Genomic DNA, 16,606 nt, shown 5'->3' on the forward strand with positions numbered 1-16,606 from the left:
CTAGGGGAGAGTAAGAAAGGTATATTACCTCCATGGTTCCCAGATTTTAAGCAATTTAGCATGTGAGTCGTTGTGAATGCTAGTCATCTGTTTGTTAAACATCAACACCGTCATAGGATCTCTCACACCCTGAAAGGCGACTGATTTTTTTTCCAGGCTTGGGAAATTATTCTTTTGTCTGACAGGAACAGATAGGAGGCGAGTTTCCGCTGATGAGCGAACAGACCCGGAATTGGGCAATGTAACGCGACAAACTTGGCTTCTTTTTGTATGAGCCAACTTTTTTTAAGAGCCAATAGAACAAAGTGAATAGGAGGCCAAATACGTGGAACCAAAAACAAATAAGTCCAGGGCAGGTCCACCATGTGTGCACAATATCACCCCAATGGCCACAACCTTGGAAACAGCGGTCACTGTAGGACAGATTGGCATAGGCAATGCAGGCAGAGACCCAATACTAACGTAGAAACACCATATGTACTGCCTCCAAGGTGTCTGTATTAAATTAGTCTGAATAATTACTAAACCCGTGCTAAGTGTAAGTGTTGAAAATAACAATGGTGATGTTAAAAAATGTAATATTTAGAAATGCAGCTGCTGTTCACCAAGTAAAAATTCAGAAATGAATGGCTATCAATAAAACAGTGCTTGCAATGATACAATTGACAATCATATGATGTTACTTATTCATGTGCAAAATAACAATATAGTGCAAAAAATTCCATAAAAGTGCAATAGTGCTAAAAAGTTGTCCATAAATTGTGCAATTCCTTAAAAGTGCAATAGTGCTAAAAAAATGTCCATAAATTGTGCTATTGTGCTTGATAATAGAAAGTGCATGGAGTGCCTCAAAAAAGTGCTGGGGTGCTTCAAACGAATCAAGCAGTCAGGTAGGCTTAGAACTGTTGAAATGAGACACAAATCCACTTGATGTTAACACTCATGTCATTGTATATCGCCTTATAACAAATCTTTGTGACTCAAAGAAAGCAGACAGCCAACATAGTGAAGTCCATAGAGTAAAACCGGCATTTAGAAAAGACACAGACTAGCGTGTGTTCCACGGAGGACAGGAAGTGGCATCAATGATTTTGGCGAAACTGGAAATACGTTGACGCATTTCGCCCCATCATCAACAGACATGGATGTAATTTCACCAGTTCCAAGACTACCTGACCCCCAGACTGAAACAGCTGAGAGTCTATTGCTTCTGGTGAGTGGGGATACATGAGGGGAGTGAAAGACTCTGCACCGTTTGATTCGTTTGAAGCAACCCAGGACTTTTTTGAGGCATTCCAAGCACTTTCTATTATCAAGCACAATTGCACAATTTATGGACGTTTTTATCACTATTGCACTTTTAAGGAATTGCACAACTTATGAACAATTTTTTAGCACTATTGCACTTTTAAGGAATTTTTTACACTATATTGTTATTTTGCACATGAAGAAGTAATATCATATGATTGTCAATTGTATTATTGATAGCCATGTATTAAATAAGTATTTGGCCACAGAAGGCCAGGCTCAGCTCCAGTGTGCTAAGTCTATCTCAGTTGCTTAGGTCTATCCAAGTCTCGTTCCCACTGAGCTACATAGAGGAGAGGGGTGGAAGACGAATGATTATTCAGAGAAGCATGGAGTGCTACAATAAGGCTGGCAGGTGTGTTCAAATGCAGTTTTCTGAAATGGGTACATAGAAGTTCTGCACACCGAGGTGAGCTAGTGCTGAAGTTGGAGATAGCGGAAGAACTCCGGCTCTGTTATGTCATGGGTTTCCCAAAGTGAGGCCCACATGGGAAATGACCTGGCGGTTAGGAAGTATCCAATGTGTGTAAAACTATTAGCAAACCACCAGGAGAATGCCTGAGGTTTGTCCAAGCCTGGGGGGAAAAGAGGGTTATAAGTGATTGGGAGCAGGGGCAGGAAGGGGGACATGAGGCAAGTAGAGTACCACAGAGAGTCCCAAACTTGTAAGCTATAATCAGAAGCGGGCTCAGAGATGATGAGCAAAGATTATGGGGGAGCCAAAGAAGGTTGGCATGGTGTCATCACAGGTTCATTTCAAGCAACACACAGAAATTAAGTCCTTGCAACAGGTAAAATATAGGGACTAAAGTTCCCCTAACCAATAATATAAGAATATCAGAATACTCTATGTACTCATATGCTTTAAAATTCACTGAATGAATGCTGAGAGTTGTTATAGTTCAATGGAGTGGCACATGAAAAGATCAAGGCACAGAAAATCAAGGTCCATTTAATGCATATGAAACTTCAATTATTTTTGAATGGATTTACAAAAATATTAACTTTGCAACCCTTGGGCCACTATGTGCCTTTTTGTGGAGTTTAGTTTTCAATTTCCAAAGGACAGGAAAGGAAATGAAAAGAAGGCTCTCTAATCTCCCCCAAGCATTGACAGTTGTCATTGTGACATGTGATCCCATTGGGAGATGTTTCCTCATTGGCTGTTCTAGTGACATTTGTCAGGAATGGGGTTTCTGTTCACTTACTGTTCTGGTGACAATTGTTATTGCCTTCCTGGTAAGCTCTAAATATACCAAGGTTCTTGGCAGAGAAGCTTTGCATTAGGCTGCATGGGAAATGCAAGACAGGCACTCAATAAAGCATTTGTACTGCAATAAAGTGCACAGAAAATATTGTGGATTGCAAGATCTGTAGGAACCACAGTCCCCATTCACTGTTGCTGATCTTTTTGGGATCCACTGATCCATGCTGGGTGTCAACTTTGGAAGTATGACAGACTCAGTATTGTTATTGGATATTGGTTTCATCCAGTTCTTGTGTATGCTCAGCCTAAAATATCTATTATATAAGATGTATTATTATTACAATTTCAATAAATAATACAAGCTATGGACAGTCTTGATGGCCGTTCATATCTTTATATTTCAGTGTTACAGTGGAAGAATACAAATGGTGATTACAATATACCTTTCCCATTCCGGAATGAGCATGTCCAATCTTCACCACAACAGGAAATGATGGCATTGCAAGCTGAAACACAAAAGACATATTGATTAAGCAAAAAGAGATGAAATGAACATTTGCTTAAAACACACCATAGGACCCCAATGACACAATTTATATAAAATCGTAATTATATAATTTATAAAAAAAAAATATTTTATAAAACGTTTTTATCGAAGTATCTTTTGTTGTCAGATATGTTTTATTCACAGAGAAATATACAGTATATACAAATTCATTAGAAGGAAAAACGCACAAAATAATTTCAATACATACAGTAATGGTGAATAAAAAGACCTAGTGGCCTAGCTCTCATGCTGTTCCAATGGTTTTAATACTTTCTAGGAAACTGACCAGGAAGAAGCAGGCAGGTTAGAAATTGGCAGTCAGGCAACTAGCATTATTAAAAAGAGAAGTCACAAATGGCAATTTCCAAATGGAAGCCAGAGGGGAAGTTGCAGGCTGAGAAATCTCTGGTGTGCATAGGAACACTTTTTTTTTTGCATTCTTGAAAGTTCCTTTAACCACTTAAGCCCCGGAGGATTTGGCTGCTAAAAGACCAGGGGGTATTTTGCGATTCGGCACTGCGTGACTTTAGCGGACAATTGCGCGGTCGTGCGACACTGTACCTAAACGAATTTGACGTCCTTTTTTTCCCATAAACAGAGCTTTCTTTTGGTGGTATTTGATCACCTGTGCGATTTTTTAATCACGAGCTATAAACAAAAAAAGAGCGACAATTTTGCAAAAATAACAATATTTTTCACATTTTTTTATATGAAATTCCCCCCAAAAAAAAGTAAAAATCTAAATTTTTTAACATTTTCGGCCAATTTGTTTTCTGCTACATATGTTTGGTAAAAAAAAAATCGCAAAAAGCATATTTTGATTGGTTTGCGCAAAAGTTATTGCGTTTACTAACAAAGGGAAAGATTTTTGTCATTTTTGTTGTTTTTTTTTTTAACGCGTAATGGCGGCGATCTGCGATTTTTTTTGCGGTACTGCGACATTGGGGCGGACAGATCGGACCCTTGACTGACATTTTTGACACTTTTGGGGTTACCAGTGACATTTCTACAGTAATCAGTGCTATATATATGCACTGTTACTGTAAAAATACATTGGTAGTGAAGGGGTTAACTTTATTTGAGAGGGAGGGGTGGTGTGTGTCCCTAGGGGCGTGATTCTAACTGTGATTGGCTGTCTGTTGAGCTGTAGTTACACTGATCAACGGTTCTACATAGTAGAACCGTATGATCAGTGTTTCTACACAGGGAGAACTGACAGGCAGCTTGTTTACACAAGCTGCCTGCCTTTCTCCCTCTCCCCCGCCGATCGCCGAGTGACCGACGGACATCGGGTCCGCCGGTCACGCGCGCGGGGGGGTCCGTGACCGCGTGGGAGCGCGCCCCGCCGGCGGCGCGTGCTCGCTCCCGAGAGCCTTACAGGCTAGTGACGTTAATTTACGTCACTTTGCCTGTGAGGGGCTGACTGCCGCAGTAAATCTACTGACGGCAGTCGGCAAGTGGTTAAAGTTTTTCTAGATCCAAAAACAATAATGCAGTATATTGAAGTTTATCAGTCCTTGGGTATTGGTGGTGGCTTTATTTTTATTTTTCAGGCCTTTTTTCCATTATTTTAACCTGTTGATTCTGCCAATAACACACTTCCTGTCCTAGTGTGACAACTTTCATTCACAGTACTGTGAATATGGAACAGCAGCATTGTCTCCCTAAGACAGGAAGTCTGTCAATATAGTTCATATTCCCATTGCACACATTCCTGGATACAGGCACATCTATAATGGGTGCTGCAGCGAACACCAGCTGGACACTGGATATATCATAGATGAGTATAAATGTTCGCCAGCACAGGATCTTGCATAGCAGTCCAAAAATGTTTTTATTGCAAAAGGATCACATCATTACAAGGTAAAAGCAAGGTTTCGGAACCACACAGGACCCCCTTCGTCAAGCATGTGAGGTAGTCTGTTAACTCTACAGAACACATGTACCTCTGTGCATGTTAGGGCTCTTTCACACGGGCGTTCCTTTTTTGTTGCCCGATCAGGTCCTTTTTTTTTTTTTGTAATGGACACGGATGACACTTGTGTCATCCAGTCCGTATGTCCGTTTTTCATCCCATCCGTTTGCGGATGAAAAACTGACATAATGCATGTCTATGTAAATACGGATGTCAGCGGATGACACCACTGACATCCGTTTTTGCTTCAGTTCCGTTTTTTGAAAGGAAGAAAAAATAGGGTTCTCCTCCGTTCAAAAAAACTGAACTGAACTGAACTGAACTGACAAAAAACGGATGTCAGAGGATGATCATCCGATGACATCCGTATTTACATAGAGATACATTATGTCCGTTTTTCATCCGCAAACAGATGGGATGAAAAACGGACATACGGAACGCCCGTGTGAAAGAGCCCTTAGAGGTAGAACTTGTTTCTGTGTTGCTTATAAATGCCTAAAAGAATGTACTGCAACAGCCAGTAATGCATTTCTGTGGACATGACAAGTGTAATAATAGGGGTTTATGTAGAGTGCAAAATCTAGTGCAGTTCTGCATAGAAACCAATCAGCTTTCAGTTTTTTTGTTAATTGTTAACTGAACAAGCTGAAGTTAGAAGCTGATTGGCTACCATGCACAAATGCACTAGATTTTTCACGCTCCAGTTTTGGTAAATCAACCCTCTTGTCTACCATTTCCCTGCCAATCAAGAAAATTTCATGGGTTATAGCCAAGATTTCTGTCTCCCCAATGACAGCTCTCTTTATAGGGGCAAATTGGGTATTTGTCCTGAAGGCACAAAGAGGAAAAGCTAGCCCATTAAGAGATACTGTAATATTGGTGCTCAGTTACTTTTCTAAAATAGAATACCAGCAGGAAATCGTCCAACCTGGAAAGACATTTGACTATTGTAAAGAGAAAAGTAGTATTTATTGTGAATTGCTGTTTTAACACTCCTGCATTTAAAAAATCCTAAACAAAGTACTACAAGTATCTGATCTCCCATCGTTTACCAAGGAGCTCCCAAAAGCCAACGCAAGGCAAAAAATGTACAAATGTAAAGGGCCAGTGTACAGTCCTTCAGAATTTAGAAAATGTATAGGCTTAAAGTAAAAGTAAAGGCGTACAGAGGGAAACTGGTGCAAACAGATTTTGTGAAAGTGTCTCTTATGCATTCTAAATGTGGCACAGCATGTGCCAAATTCAAGTACAAGTTTTAGACAAGTACATGAATTTGGCACATTCTGCACCACTTTTAGAAATTCATGAGAGACACTTTTGCAAAATCTGTCTTTGATAGTCTTTCCACCTAATTAATTCCATAGAATTCCACCCAATTCATGGTCTTAGGCTTGGTAGGTAGTAGAAATAAAAAAAGTACACAGTGCCTGTGGTCAATAGGAGGAACAGTGCCCCATCATTGGTATTACTGGGAGGAATAGTGCAGCTTTTGTTGATGTCACTGGGAGGAAAAGTGCTCCATCATTTATATCAGTTGAAGAAATTATGCTCAGCCGATTAAATAGTACCCCACTGTTGGTGTCAGTGAAAGAAATAGTACCCCGCTGTTGGGGTCTGTGTGGATAATAGTGCCCCAGTGTTGGTGTTAGTGGAGGGAATAGTGCCTAATTATTGGTGTCAGCTGGAGGAATAGTGCCTTGTATCAATGGGAAGAATAGTGCCTCATATCAGCGGAAGGAACAATGCCCCAAGGTTGGGATAATTAGAAGCAAAGGACTGCATCCAGTCTATGGGCCACAGTTTGGCGACCACTGTTCTAAGATGCAAATAATTTGTTTTATCGGTTAATCTTGGCCACCAAATTCTCTTTGAACAGGATTAGAAATGTATTTTCAGTTCTGTGCTGGAGGGTATAGTTACAAGCCTACAGGTGGATTCTCCATAATCAGTTGTGCTCAGAGGGAACAGTTACACATGCACTTCTAGGTTCCCAAAGTGATAGTCTAGGTAAATCAACATTTTTAGACAGGTACAGTATCTCACAACAGTGAGTAGACCCCGCACATATTCGTAAATATTTTATTATATATTTTCATGTGACAACACTGAAGAAATGACACTTTGCTACAATGTAAAGTAGCAAGTGTACAGCTTGTATAACAGTATAAATTTGCTGTCCGCTCAAAATAACTCAACACAACCATTAATGTCTAAACGTGGGCAACACAAGTGAGTACACCCCTAAGTGAACATGTCCAAATTTGACCCAATTAGCCATTTTCCCTCCCCGGTGTCATGTGACTCATTAGTGTTACAAGATAACGGTATCAGAAAGCAATTGCTAGTGCATAGGTCTAAAAGCCGTGGGGCCCTGTCCCTCTTACTGTCAAATAATGCTGAAAAAAACATTTCACAGGGTGGACTGGGAGTTCCTTGTTGAAACAATTAGAAATCTAGGTGTTGCGCCCAGGATGAACTGTTGGATAGGAGCTCTATATAGGAACCCATCAACTCAGGTAAAAGTAAATGGTAATCCAGTATAGGGACAAGACAGGGTTGCCCTCTCTCCCCTGTTGTTCGTCCTGTCATTAGAACACTTGCTGGCATCTATCAGAAACAATCTTGATATTAAAGGTGTGAAGATCGGGCAAGACGAACACAAAATTGAAGTATATGCAGATGATATATTGTTTTATGTAATAACCGAAAAATAAGTCTTCCAAATATCAAAGAACTGATGAGATTTGGAGAACTGTCAAACTTTAAGATTAACCCAATAAAATCTGAAATCCTAAATATTGGATTAAACAAAAAAGAACAGGAACTACAGAAGGAATTTTCATTTACTTGGACAAAAACAAAATTAAAATATTTAGGGATATATATAAGATTATTACTGGAAGATCTTTACTTGGCCAATTATATACCCTTACTAGAGGAGATAAAGCAAAACATTAAGAATATATCAACCCACCCAATTTCTTGGTTGGGTAGAATAAATATGTTTAAAATGACAATCTTGCCTAAAATAATATATAGATTCCAAATGCTACCCATTACTATTCCATCGGCATATTTTATTACAATGAAAACAATATTAATAAAATACATTTGGCAAGGGAAAAAAACCTAGGGTGCAATTTGCAGCTCTCAGCAGAGATAAGTTGTCGGGGGGGGGGGGGGGGGGGGGTTAGGGGACCTGATATTAAAAGATATTACACGGCTGCGGTGTTATCACGGATGATAGAATGGACGAAGAAAAAATCAGAAAAAAGTTGGGTTAAAATGGAAATCACATTAAGTCAAACACAAATAGAAAAGAACATCTGGATTCTACCAAAGTTTCGAGAAATTCACGAGGACACGCACAAAATAACGAGAATTGTGTACAAAACATTGGATGCACTATATAAGAAGGCTGGTTGGGTATGCACTATATAAGCAGGCTGGTTGGGTATACTGTTATGATTAGAAGGCACAACATTTTTTTTTACCTGGATATGGGAAACAATATGGGGGTGGGTTAGGAGATCTATGGTTAAAAGATATAATACACAAAGGAAAGATTAAGTCACTTTATGAACTCAATACGATGGAGAAACTCACACTAAATGAGTGGAACTATATGCAACTAAAACATTTAGTAGGATCTCTACCTCAACCCATCAGATCAGGAAAAGAGGTGTACCTTATGGAAAAGCTCTGTGATCCATTATTAAAGGCTTATCTCAGATTTTTAAGATGCTAACTAACCCGGTGGGAATGAGGAGAGTCACTTTTATAGAAAAAAGGGAAAGAGAAATTGGAACTAGTTTAGAGGAGAAAAATGCGTTGAGAGCTGTCCATTGCACTACTAGAGATGTGAACACCATCGTGATGAACTACGTATAAGTGCATCTCGAGATGGTAAATTATACCAGCCACAGCTCACCGATGTCAACCAGAGAAGTCAAATTTGTGTTGGAGGGGATGTCAGGTAGAGGGTTCTATGACTCATATATGGTGGGAATGTCCTAAAATCTGTGAGTACTGGCTGAAGATACAACAACTTATAAAACAAATTACAGGTGAGGAAATTCTGTATGATCCCTGGATCAGTGGCGGAGCCAGAGGGCTAGCTGGGGTGGCAGTTGCCACCCCAGACGAAATCCTTGCCACCCCTGTTGCCACCCCGCTCACCAGTGGCAGGGGGGTTTGGCCGGGAACTCGGGCTACATATCAGCATTTTAACATTCAAGCCAGTGATAAGTGAGCGATTGGGGGGGGGGGCAGCTGCAAGGAGAGTGATTGCAGCTGTCAAATTTAGGCATTGATGTCGGGTGTGGGCGGGGCCGTATGCGGGAGGCGGGGGTCCGCCCCCTTGCTCGTGGAGAAACAGAAGCTGGCTGGGAAGGGAGGTGGAGTCTCCAATGAACATTTCTTGTGCTTCTGCTGCTATTTGTTCCCTCCCCCTTGCCCAGCGCGCCTCTTTTGATTTCATCACAGCAGATGCCAGGAGGGGGAGGAGTGGAGCCTGCAGTGAGTGGAGGAAGAAGTTCAGCCTAGCACAAGGTAAGCTGCCTCTGGGCTGAATGTAGTAGTGATGTCGGTGGCTTGTCTTAGTGGGCAGGAAGAGGGGGAGGAGGGGGGCCTCTCTGTAGCAGACTTCACTGATGCTGTAAGATCGTTTTTTTTTGTTTTGTGTGTCTGTCTGCTTCTGAAGAGAAGAGGTTTTCTAAGATCTCCCCAAATCTCTATTACACCTTCCTAGAGTCCCTTCCCACTACCTGCTAACCAGTCCAGTACACAGGCACATTCTCCTCTCCTGTATGACCGCCTCATGTGTCTGGGGCTGGGGCACTACAAATCCAAGCATGCCAGGTGAGGAGAGGCAGCAGCAATATGACAGATCAGGCTGATTGTTAGATGAAAAGTGCTGGTGTATAGTATTTGTGAGTGATGGAGCGAAGGATAGAGGGATGGGGTGATGGAGCGAAGGATAGAGGGATGGGGTGATGGAGCGAAGGATAGAGGGATGGGGTGATGGAGCGAAGGATAGAGGGATGGGGTGAAGGAGAAAGGGATAGAGGGATGGGGTGAAGGAGAAAGGGATAGAGGGATGGGCTTATGGAGAAAGGGATGGGGTGAAGGAGAAAGGGATAGAGGTATGGGGTTATGGAGAAAGGGATGGGGTGATGGAGAAAGGGATAGAGGTATGGGGTTATGGAGAAAGGGATGGGGTGATGGAGAAAGGGATAGAGGGATGGGGTGAAGGAGAAAAGGATAGAGGGATGGGGTGAAGGAGAAAGGGATAGAGGGATGGTGTGAAGGAGAAAAGGATAGAGGGATGGGGTGAAGGAGAAAAGGATAGAGGGATGGGGTTATGGAGAAAGGGATGGGGTGATGGAGAAAGGGATAGAGGGATGAGGTGATGGAGAAAGGGATAGAGGGATGGTGTGAAGGAGAAAAGGATAGAGGGATGGGGTTATGGAGAAAGGGATGGGGTGATGGAGAAAGGGATAGAGGGATGGGGTGATGGAGAAAGGGATAGAGGGATGGGGTGAAGGAGAAAAGGATAGAGGGATGGGGTGAAGGAGAAAGGGATAGAGGGATGGGGTGATGGAGCGAAGGATAGAGGGATGGGGTGAAGGAGAAAGGGATAGAGGGATGGGGTTATGGAGAAAGGGATGGGGGGATGGAGAAAGGGATAGAGGGATGGGGTTATGGAGAAAGGGATGGGGTGATGGAAAAAGGGATAGAGGGATGGGGTGATGGGGAAAGGGATAGAGGGATGGGGTGATGGAGCAAAGGATGGGGTGATGGATAAAGGGATGGGGTGATGGAGAAAGGGATAGAGGGATGAGGTGATGGAGAAAGGGATAGAGGGATGGTGTGAAGGAGAAAAGGATAGAGGGATGGGGTTATGGAGAAAGGGATGGGGTGATGGAGAAAGGGATAGAGGGATGGGGTGATGGAGAAAGGGATAGAGGGATGGGGTGAAGGAGAAAAGGATAGAGGGATGGCCGTGATGGAGCGAAGGATAGAGGGATGGGGTGATGGAGCGAAGGATAGAGGGATGGGGTGATGGAGCGAAGGATAGAGGGATGGGGTGAAGGAGAAAGGGATAGAGGGATGGGGTTATGGAGAAAGGGATGGGGGGATGGAGAAAGGGATAGAGGGATGGGGTTATGGAGAAAGGGATGGGGTGATGGAAAAAGGGATAGAGGGATGGGGTGATGGGGAAAGGGATAGAGGGATGGGGTGATGGAGCAAAGGATAGAGGGATGGGGTGAAGGAGAAAGGGATAGAGGTATGGGGTTATGGAGAAAGGGATGGGGTGATGGAGAAAGGGATAGAGGTATGGGGTTATGGAGAAAGGGATGGGGTGATGGAGAAAGGGATAGAGGGATGGGGTGAAGGAGAAAAGGATAGAGGGATGGGGTGAAGGAGAAAGGGATAGAGGGATGGTGTGAAGGAGAAAAGGATAGAGGGATGGGGTGAAGGAGAAAAGGATAGAGGGATGGGGTTATGGAGAAAGGGATGGGGTGATGGAGAAAGGGATAGAGGGATGAGGTGATGGAGAAAGGGATAGAGGGATGGTGTGAAGGAGAAAAGGATAGAGGGATGGGGTTATGGAGAAAGGGATGGGGTGATGGAGAAAGGGATAGAGGGATGGGGTGATGGAGAAAGGGATAGAGGGATGGGGTGAAGGAGAAAGGAGAGAAGGATGAGGATAGGGTGAAGGAGAAGGATAGAGGGATGGGGTGATGGAGCGAAGGATAGAGGGATGGGGTGAAGGAGAAAGGGATAGAGGGATGGGGTTATGGAGAAAGGGATGGGGGGATGGAGAAAGGGATAGAGGGATGGGGTTATGGAGAAAGGGATGGGGTGATGGAAAAAGGGATAGAGGGATGGGGTGATGGGGAAAGGGATAGAGGGATGGGGTGATGGAGCAAAGGATGGGGTGATGGATAAAGGGATGGGGTGATGGAGAAAGGGATAGAGGGATGAGGTGATGGAGAAAGGGATAGAGGGATGGTGTGAAGGAGAAAAGGATAGAGGGATGGGGTTATGGAGAAAGGGATGGGGTGATGGAGAAAGGGATAGAGGGATGGGGTGATGGAGAAAGGGATAGAGGGATGGGGTGAAGGAGAAAAGGATAGAGGGATGGCGTGATGGAGCGAAGGATAGAGGGATGGGGTGATGGAGCGAAGGATAGAGGGATGGGGTGATGGAGCGAAGGATAGAGGGATGGGGTGAAGGAGAAAGGGATAGAGGGATGGGGTTATGGAGAAAGGGATGGGGGGATGGAGAAAGGGATAGAGGGATGGGGTTATGGAGAAAGGGATGGGGTGATGGAAAAAGGGATAGAGGGATGGGGTGATGGGGAAAGGGATAGAGGGATGGGGTGATGGAGCAAAGGATAGAGGGATGGGGTGATGGATAAAGGGATGGGGTGATGGAGAAAGGGATAGAGGGATGAGGTGATGGAGAAAGGGATAGAGGGATGGTGTGAAGGAGAAAAGGATAGAGGGATGGGGTTATGGAGAAAGGGATGGGGTGATGGGATAGAGGGATGGGGTGATGGAGAAAGGGATAGAGGGATGGGGTGAAGGAGAAAAGGATAGAGGGATGGCGTGATGGAGCGAAGGATAGAGGGATGGGGTGATGGAGCGAAGGATAGAGGGATGGGGTGATGGAGCGAAGGATAGAGGGATGGGGTGAAGGAGAAAGGGATAGAGGGATGGGGTGAAGGAGAAAGGGATGGGGTGAAGGAGAAAGGGATAGAGGGATGGGCTTATGGAGAAAGGGATGGGGTGAAGGAGAAAGGGATAGAGGTATGGGGTTATGGAGAAAGGGATGGGGTGATGGAGAAAGGGATAGAGGTATGGGGTTATGGAGAAAGGGATGGGGTGATGGAGAAAGGGATAGAGGGATGGGGTGAAGGAGAAAAGGATAGAGGGATGGGGTGAAGGAGAAAGGGATAGAGGGATGGTGTGAAGGAGAAAAGGATAGAGGGATGGGGTGAAGGAGAAAAGGATAGAGGGATGGGGTTATGGAGAAAGGGATGGGGTGATGGAGAAAGGGATAGAGGGATGAGGTGATGGAGAAAGGGATAGAGGGATGGTGTGAAGGAGAAAAGGATAGAGGGATGGGGTTATGGAGAAAGGGATGGGGTGATGGAGAAAGGGATAGAGGGATGGGGTGATGGAGAAAGGGATAGAGGGATGGGGTGAAGGAGAAAAGGATAGAGGGATGGGGTGAAGGAGAAAGGGATAGAGGGATGGGGTTATGGAGAAAGGGATGGGGGGATGGAGAAAGGGATAGAGGGATGGGGTTATGGAGAAAGGGATGGGGTGATGGAAAAAGGGATAGAGGGATGGGGTGATGGGGAAAGGGATAGAGGGATGGGGTGATGGAGCAAAGGATAGAGGGATGGGGTGATGGAGAAAGGGATAGAGGGATGGGGTTATGGAGAAAGGGATGGGGTGATGGAGAAAGGGATAGAGGGATGGGGTGAAGGAGACAGAATAATATACGGATGAAAGTAATGGAGAATAGAAAGGGTGGAGGGAAATGGGGCACAAGGATTATTGGATGGATGGTATGGTGGAGGGATGGAGTAAGAGCTAAAAGGGTGTTGTGATGGAGTTATGGAGGGAGGGATAGAGTAACAGAGGGATGAGAGTGATGGAGGGTGAAGAGGTTGGAGGGACCTACAACAGAGGGATGGTAGGATGGACAATTGGATAGATTGATGGAGACAGGTGATGGGTGAAGGAGGTGATGGAGGGATGCAGACAAGAGGTGATGGAGACAGAAGATGCTGGAGACAGGAGGTGATGTAGGCATGCTACGTTTGGAGCTCCTGATGTTAAGGGGGGACTCCTGATGTGAAGTAGGGTTGCTTCCTGATAAATTTATTTTAGTTTCCATTTTTGTTTTTTTTTTTGGGGGGGGGGGGGGCAGCATCAAATTCTTGGACCCAGTTAGCATAATATCTTGGGCCAGTCCTGCACCCACCTCCCTGCAATCAGAGAGAGAAACTGACTGAAGCTGGATGGGGCAGGAAGGATTCAGCCACAGGATGGATGGATGATGTCAGCGCCGGTTCCTGGACTTGGTAAGTGTTACTGGCTCTGCCCCCCTCCCCCCTCTCTCACTACTACCCCCCCCCCCCCCCCTCACCACCACCCCCTCCCCCCTCTCTCTCACTACCCCACTCCTCTCACCACCAGGAATGCATACACATGTGTATAAACTCACAGTCTATAGCATAATCTGCCCACATAAGTCTCTCATATGAACAAAGCTTGTCATTAAAATATCATAAAATGAATTATAAAATAAATAAAATCCACCAAAACAGCAGAATTAGCTTAAAAGTCCATAACTGCTAAAGAGTCCTGGGATGATGACTAAACGTGCAGATGTAGTACTGGATCACCAATGCATGCCACCACTATGCTCAGAGGGGGAGTAAAAGTGCAAACACTACTGGCTTAGCCACTCTCGTGACCAAGCAAACGAGCCAAAAAACAATCACATCCACCTGGACAGATCCTGGGTAGCCAAAATGATGTGTGATCTCACAGTGCTCCAAATCATGTGGAAGAAAAAAGAGCTTCACTAGTGTGATAACGTTTAAACAACTTTATTCACATCCACATTTAATAATGTTGCACTCACATCTTAGTAGCACATCCATCGCTCGTGTCATCTGTCCAGGTGGATGGGATTGTTTTTTGGCTCGTTTGCTTGGTCACGAGAGTGGTCTTTTTACCACCTAGCAATGCCCCTGCCGCTCACGCTCGCTTATGCTTATAACATTACATAGCATAGCTGAACCTGAACGAGAGGGCCCCTGTGTAGCTTGTTCTCTGTGACTCTGACTGAGCGCGGTGAGCTGAGCAGGAGCGGCGCCATGATTCGCTGCACAGCTAACCAATCACGCGTGCCTGCACACCTGATTGCTTCGCTGTGCCACTACTCACGGTGAGTGGCGGCACAGCGAACCAATCAGGTGTGCAGGCACGCGTGATTGGTTAGCTGTGCAGCAAATCACGGCACCGCTGCTGCTCACCGCGCTCAGTCACAGACAGTCACAGAGAACTAGCTACACAGGGGCCCTCTCGTTCACTTCTTCTACCTGTAACCTTAGGTAAGTCTCTCTCTCTGGTCTCTGCATGATTGAAGGGGGCACGGCACGCTGGTCACTACATTGATATGTTGGCAATCATGCTGGTCACTACATTGATATGTTGGCAATCATGCTGGTCACTACATTGATATGTTGGCAATCACGCTGGTCACTACATTGATATGTTGGCAATCACGCTGGTCACTACATTGATATGTTGGCAATCACACTGGTCACTACATTGATATGTTGGCAATCATGCTGGTCACTACATTGATATGTTGGCATTCATGCTGGTCACTACATTGATATGTTGGCAATCATGCTGGTCACTACATTGATATGTTGGCAATCACGCTGGTCACTACATTGATATGTTGGCAATCACACTGGTCACTACATTGATAGGTTGGAAATCACACTGGTCACTACATTGATAGGTTGGAAATCATGCTGGTCACTACATTGATGGGTTGGTACGCTGGTGGTCACTACATTGATGGGTTGCTACGCTGGCGGTCACTACATTGATGGGTTGGTACGCTGGCGGTCACTACATTGATGGGTTGGTACGCTGGCGGTCACTACATTGATGGGTTGGTACACTGGCGGTCACTACATTGATGGGTTGGTACGCTGGTTACTACATTGTCAATTGATGGGGGGGGCATGCTGGTCACTACATTGATGGGGGGCAATATTGTGCAGCCCTACTCATAGGCATGCGCACGGGGTGTGCTGGGTGTGCCTAGGCACACCCTAATCACCCCCATGCAGTGCTTCTGCCATGGCCACCGCCGCTGTGTCTGCTGCTCTCTGCCCCTGGCTACTCAGCTCCCGAACCCAATCCTGTCGGTGCGGAGACTGAGAGGGACTGTCTGGGGGAGGACCCTGGCCTGCTGTAAGGGGGCATCTATATAGGGGACCTCACCTCACCCTGGCCTGCTGTAAAGGAGGATCTTTGGGGGACCTGCCCTAGCCTGCTCTAAAGGGGGATATATGGGGATCCTGCTCTAAAGGGGATCTATGCCATAGATCCCCCTTTAGAGCAGGGTCCCCATAGATCCCCCTTTAGAGCAGGGTCCCCATAGATCCCCCTTTAGAGCAGGGTCCCCATAGATCCCCCTTTAGAGCAGGGTCCCCATAGATCCCCTTTAGAGCAGGGTCCCCATAGATCCCCTTTAGAGCAGGGTCCCCATAGATCCCCTTTAGAGCAGAGCCCTGTGATCGGTGTGCGGCCTTAAAAGAATAATGTTTACTTTGATAATTGTTTATTTAATTAAAAATGTTTTAATACCACTTAGCGCCGGTTCACATTGCAGCGACGCTACTTCGCACCGCGACCTCGGAGCGGCCGCCACGGACTTCATAACATTGAAGTCTATGGTGGTCGCCTCCTGGTCGCCCCAAAGAAGCTCCGGACCCTTTTTCTAGGTCGGAGCGACTTGTGTCGCTCCTATTAGAACGGGTCCGCAGCTTCCCTATGGGAGGCGACCTGCGGCGACCTGT

At 45.1% G+C, this 16,606-nt stretch overlaps 1 protein-coding gene across 1 annotated transcript in view; it reads right to left on the minus strand.

Moving 5' to 3' along the window:
* SYN2 (synapsin II) overlaps positions 1-16,606 on the minus strand; it is a 462,275-nt gene that overhangs the window by 68,123 nt on the left and 377,546 nt on the right. Inside the window, exon 6 of the mRNA XM_082266531.1 lies at positions 2,959-3,021. Coding sequence (XP_082122657.1) covers positions 2,959-3,021 — 63 coding nt within the window. The remainder of the gene's footprint in view (positions 1-2,958; positions 3,022-16,606) is intronic.

This window comes from Pelophylax lessonae (genome assembly GCF_965119305.1).
Source record: "Pelophylax lessonae genome assembly, chromosome: 8".
Classification (NCBI taxonomy): domain Eukaryota; kingdom Metazoa; phylum Chordata; class Amphibia; order Anura; family Ranidae; genus Pelophylax; species Pelophylax lessonae.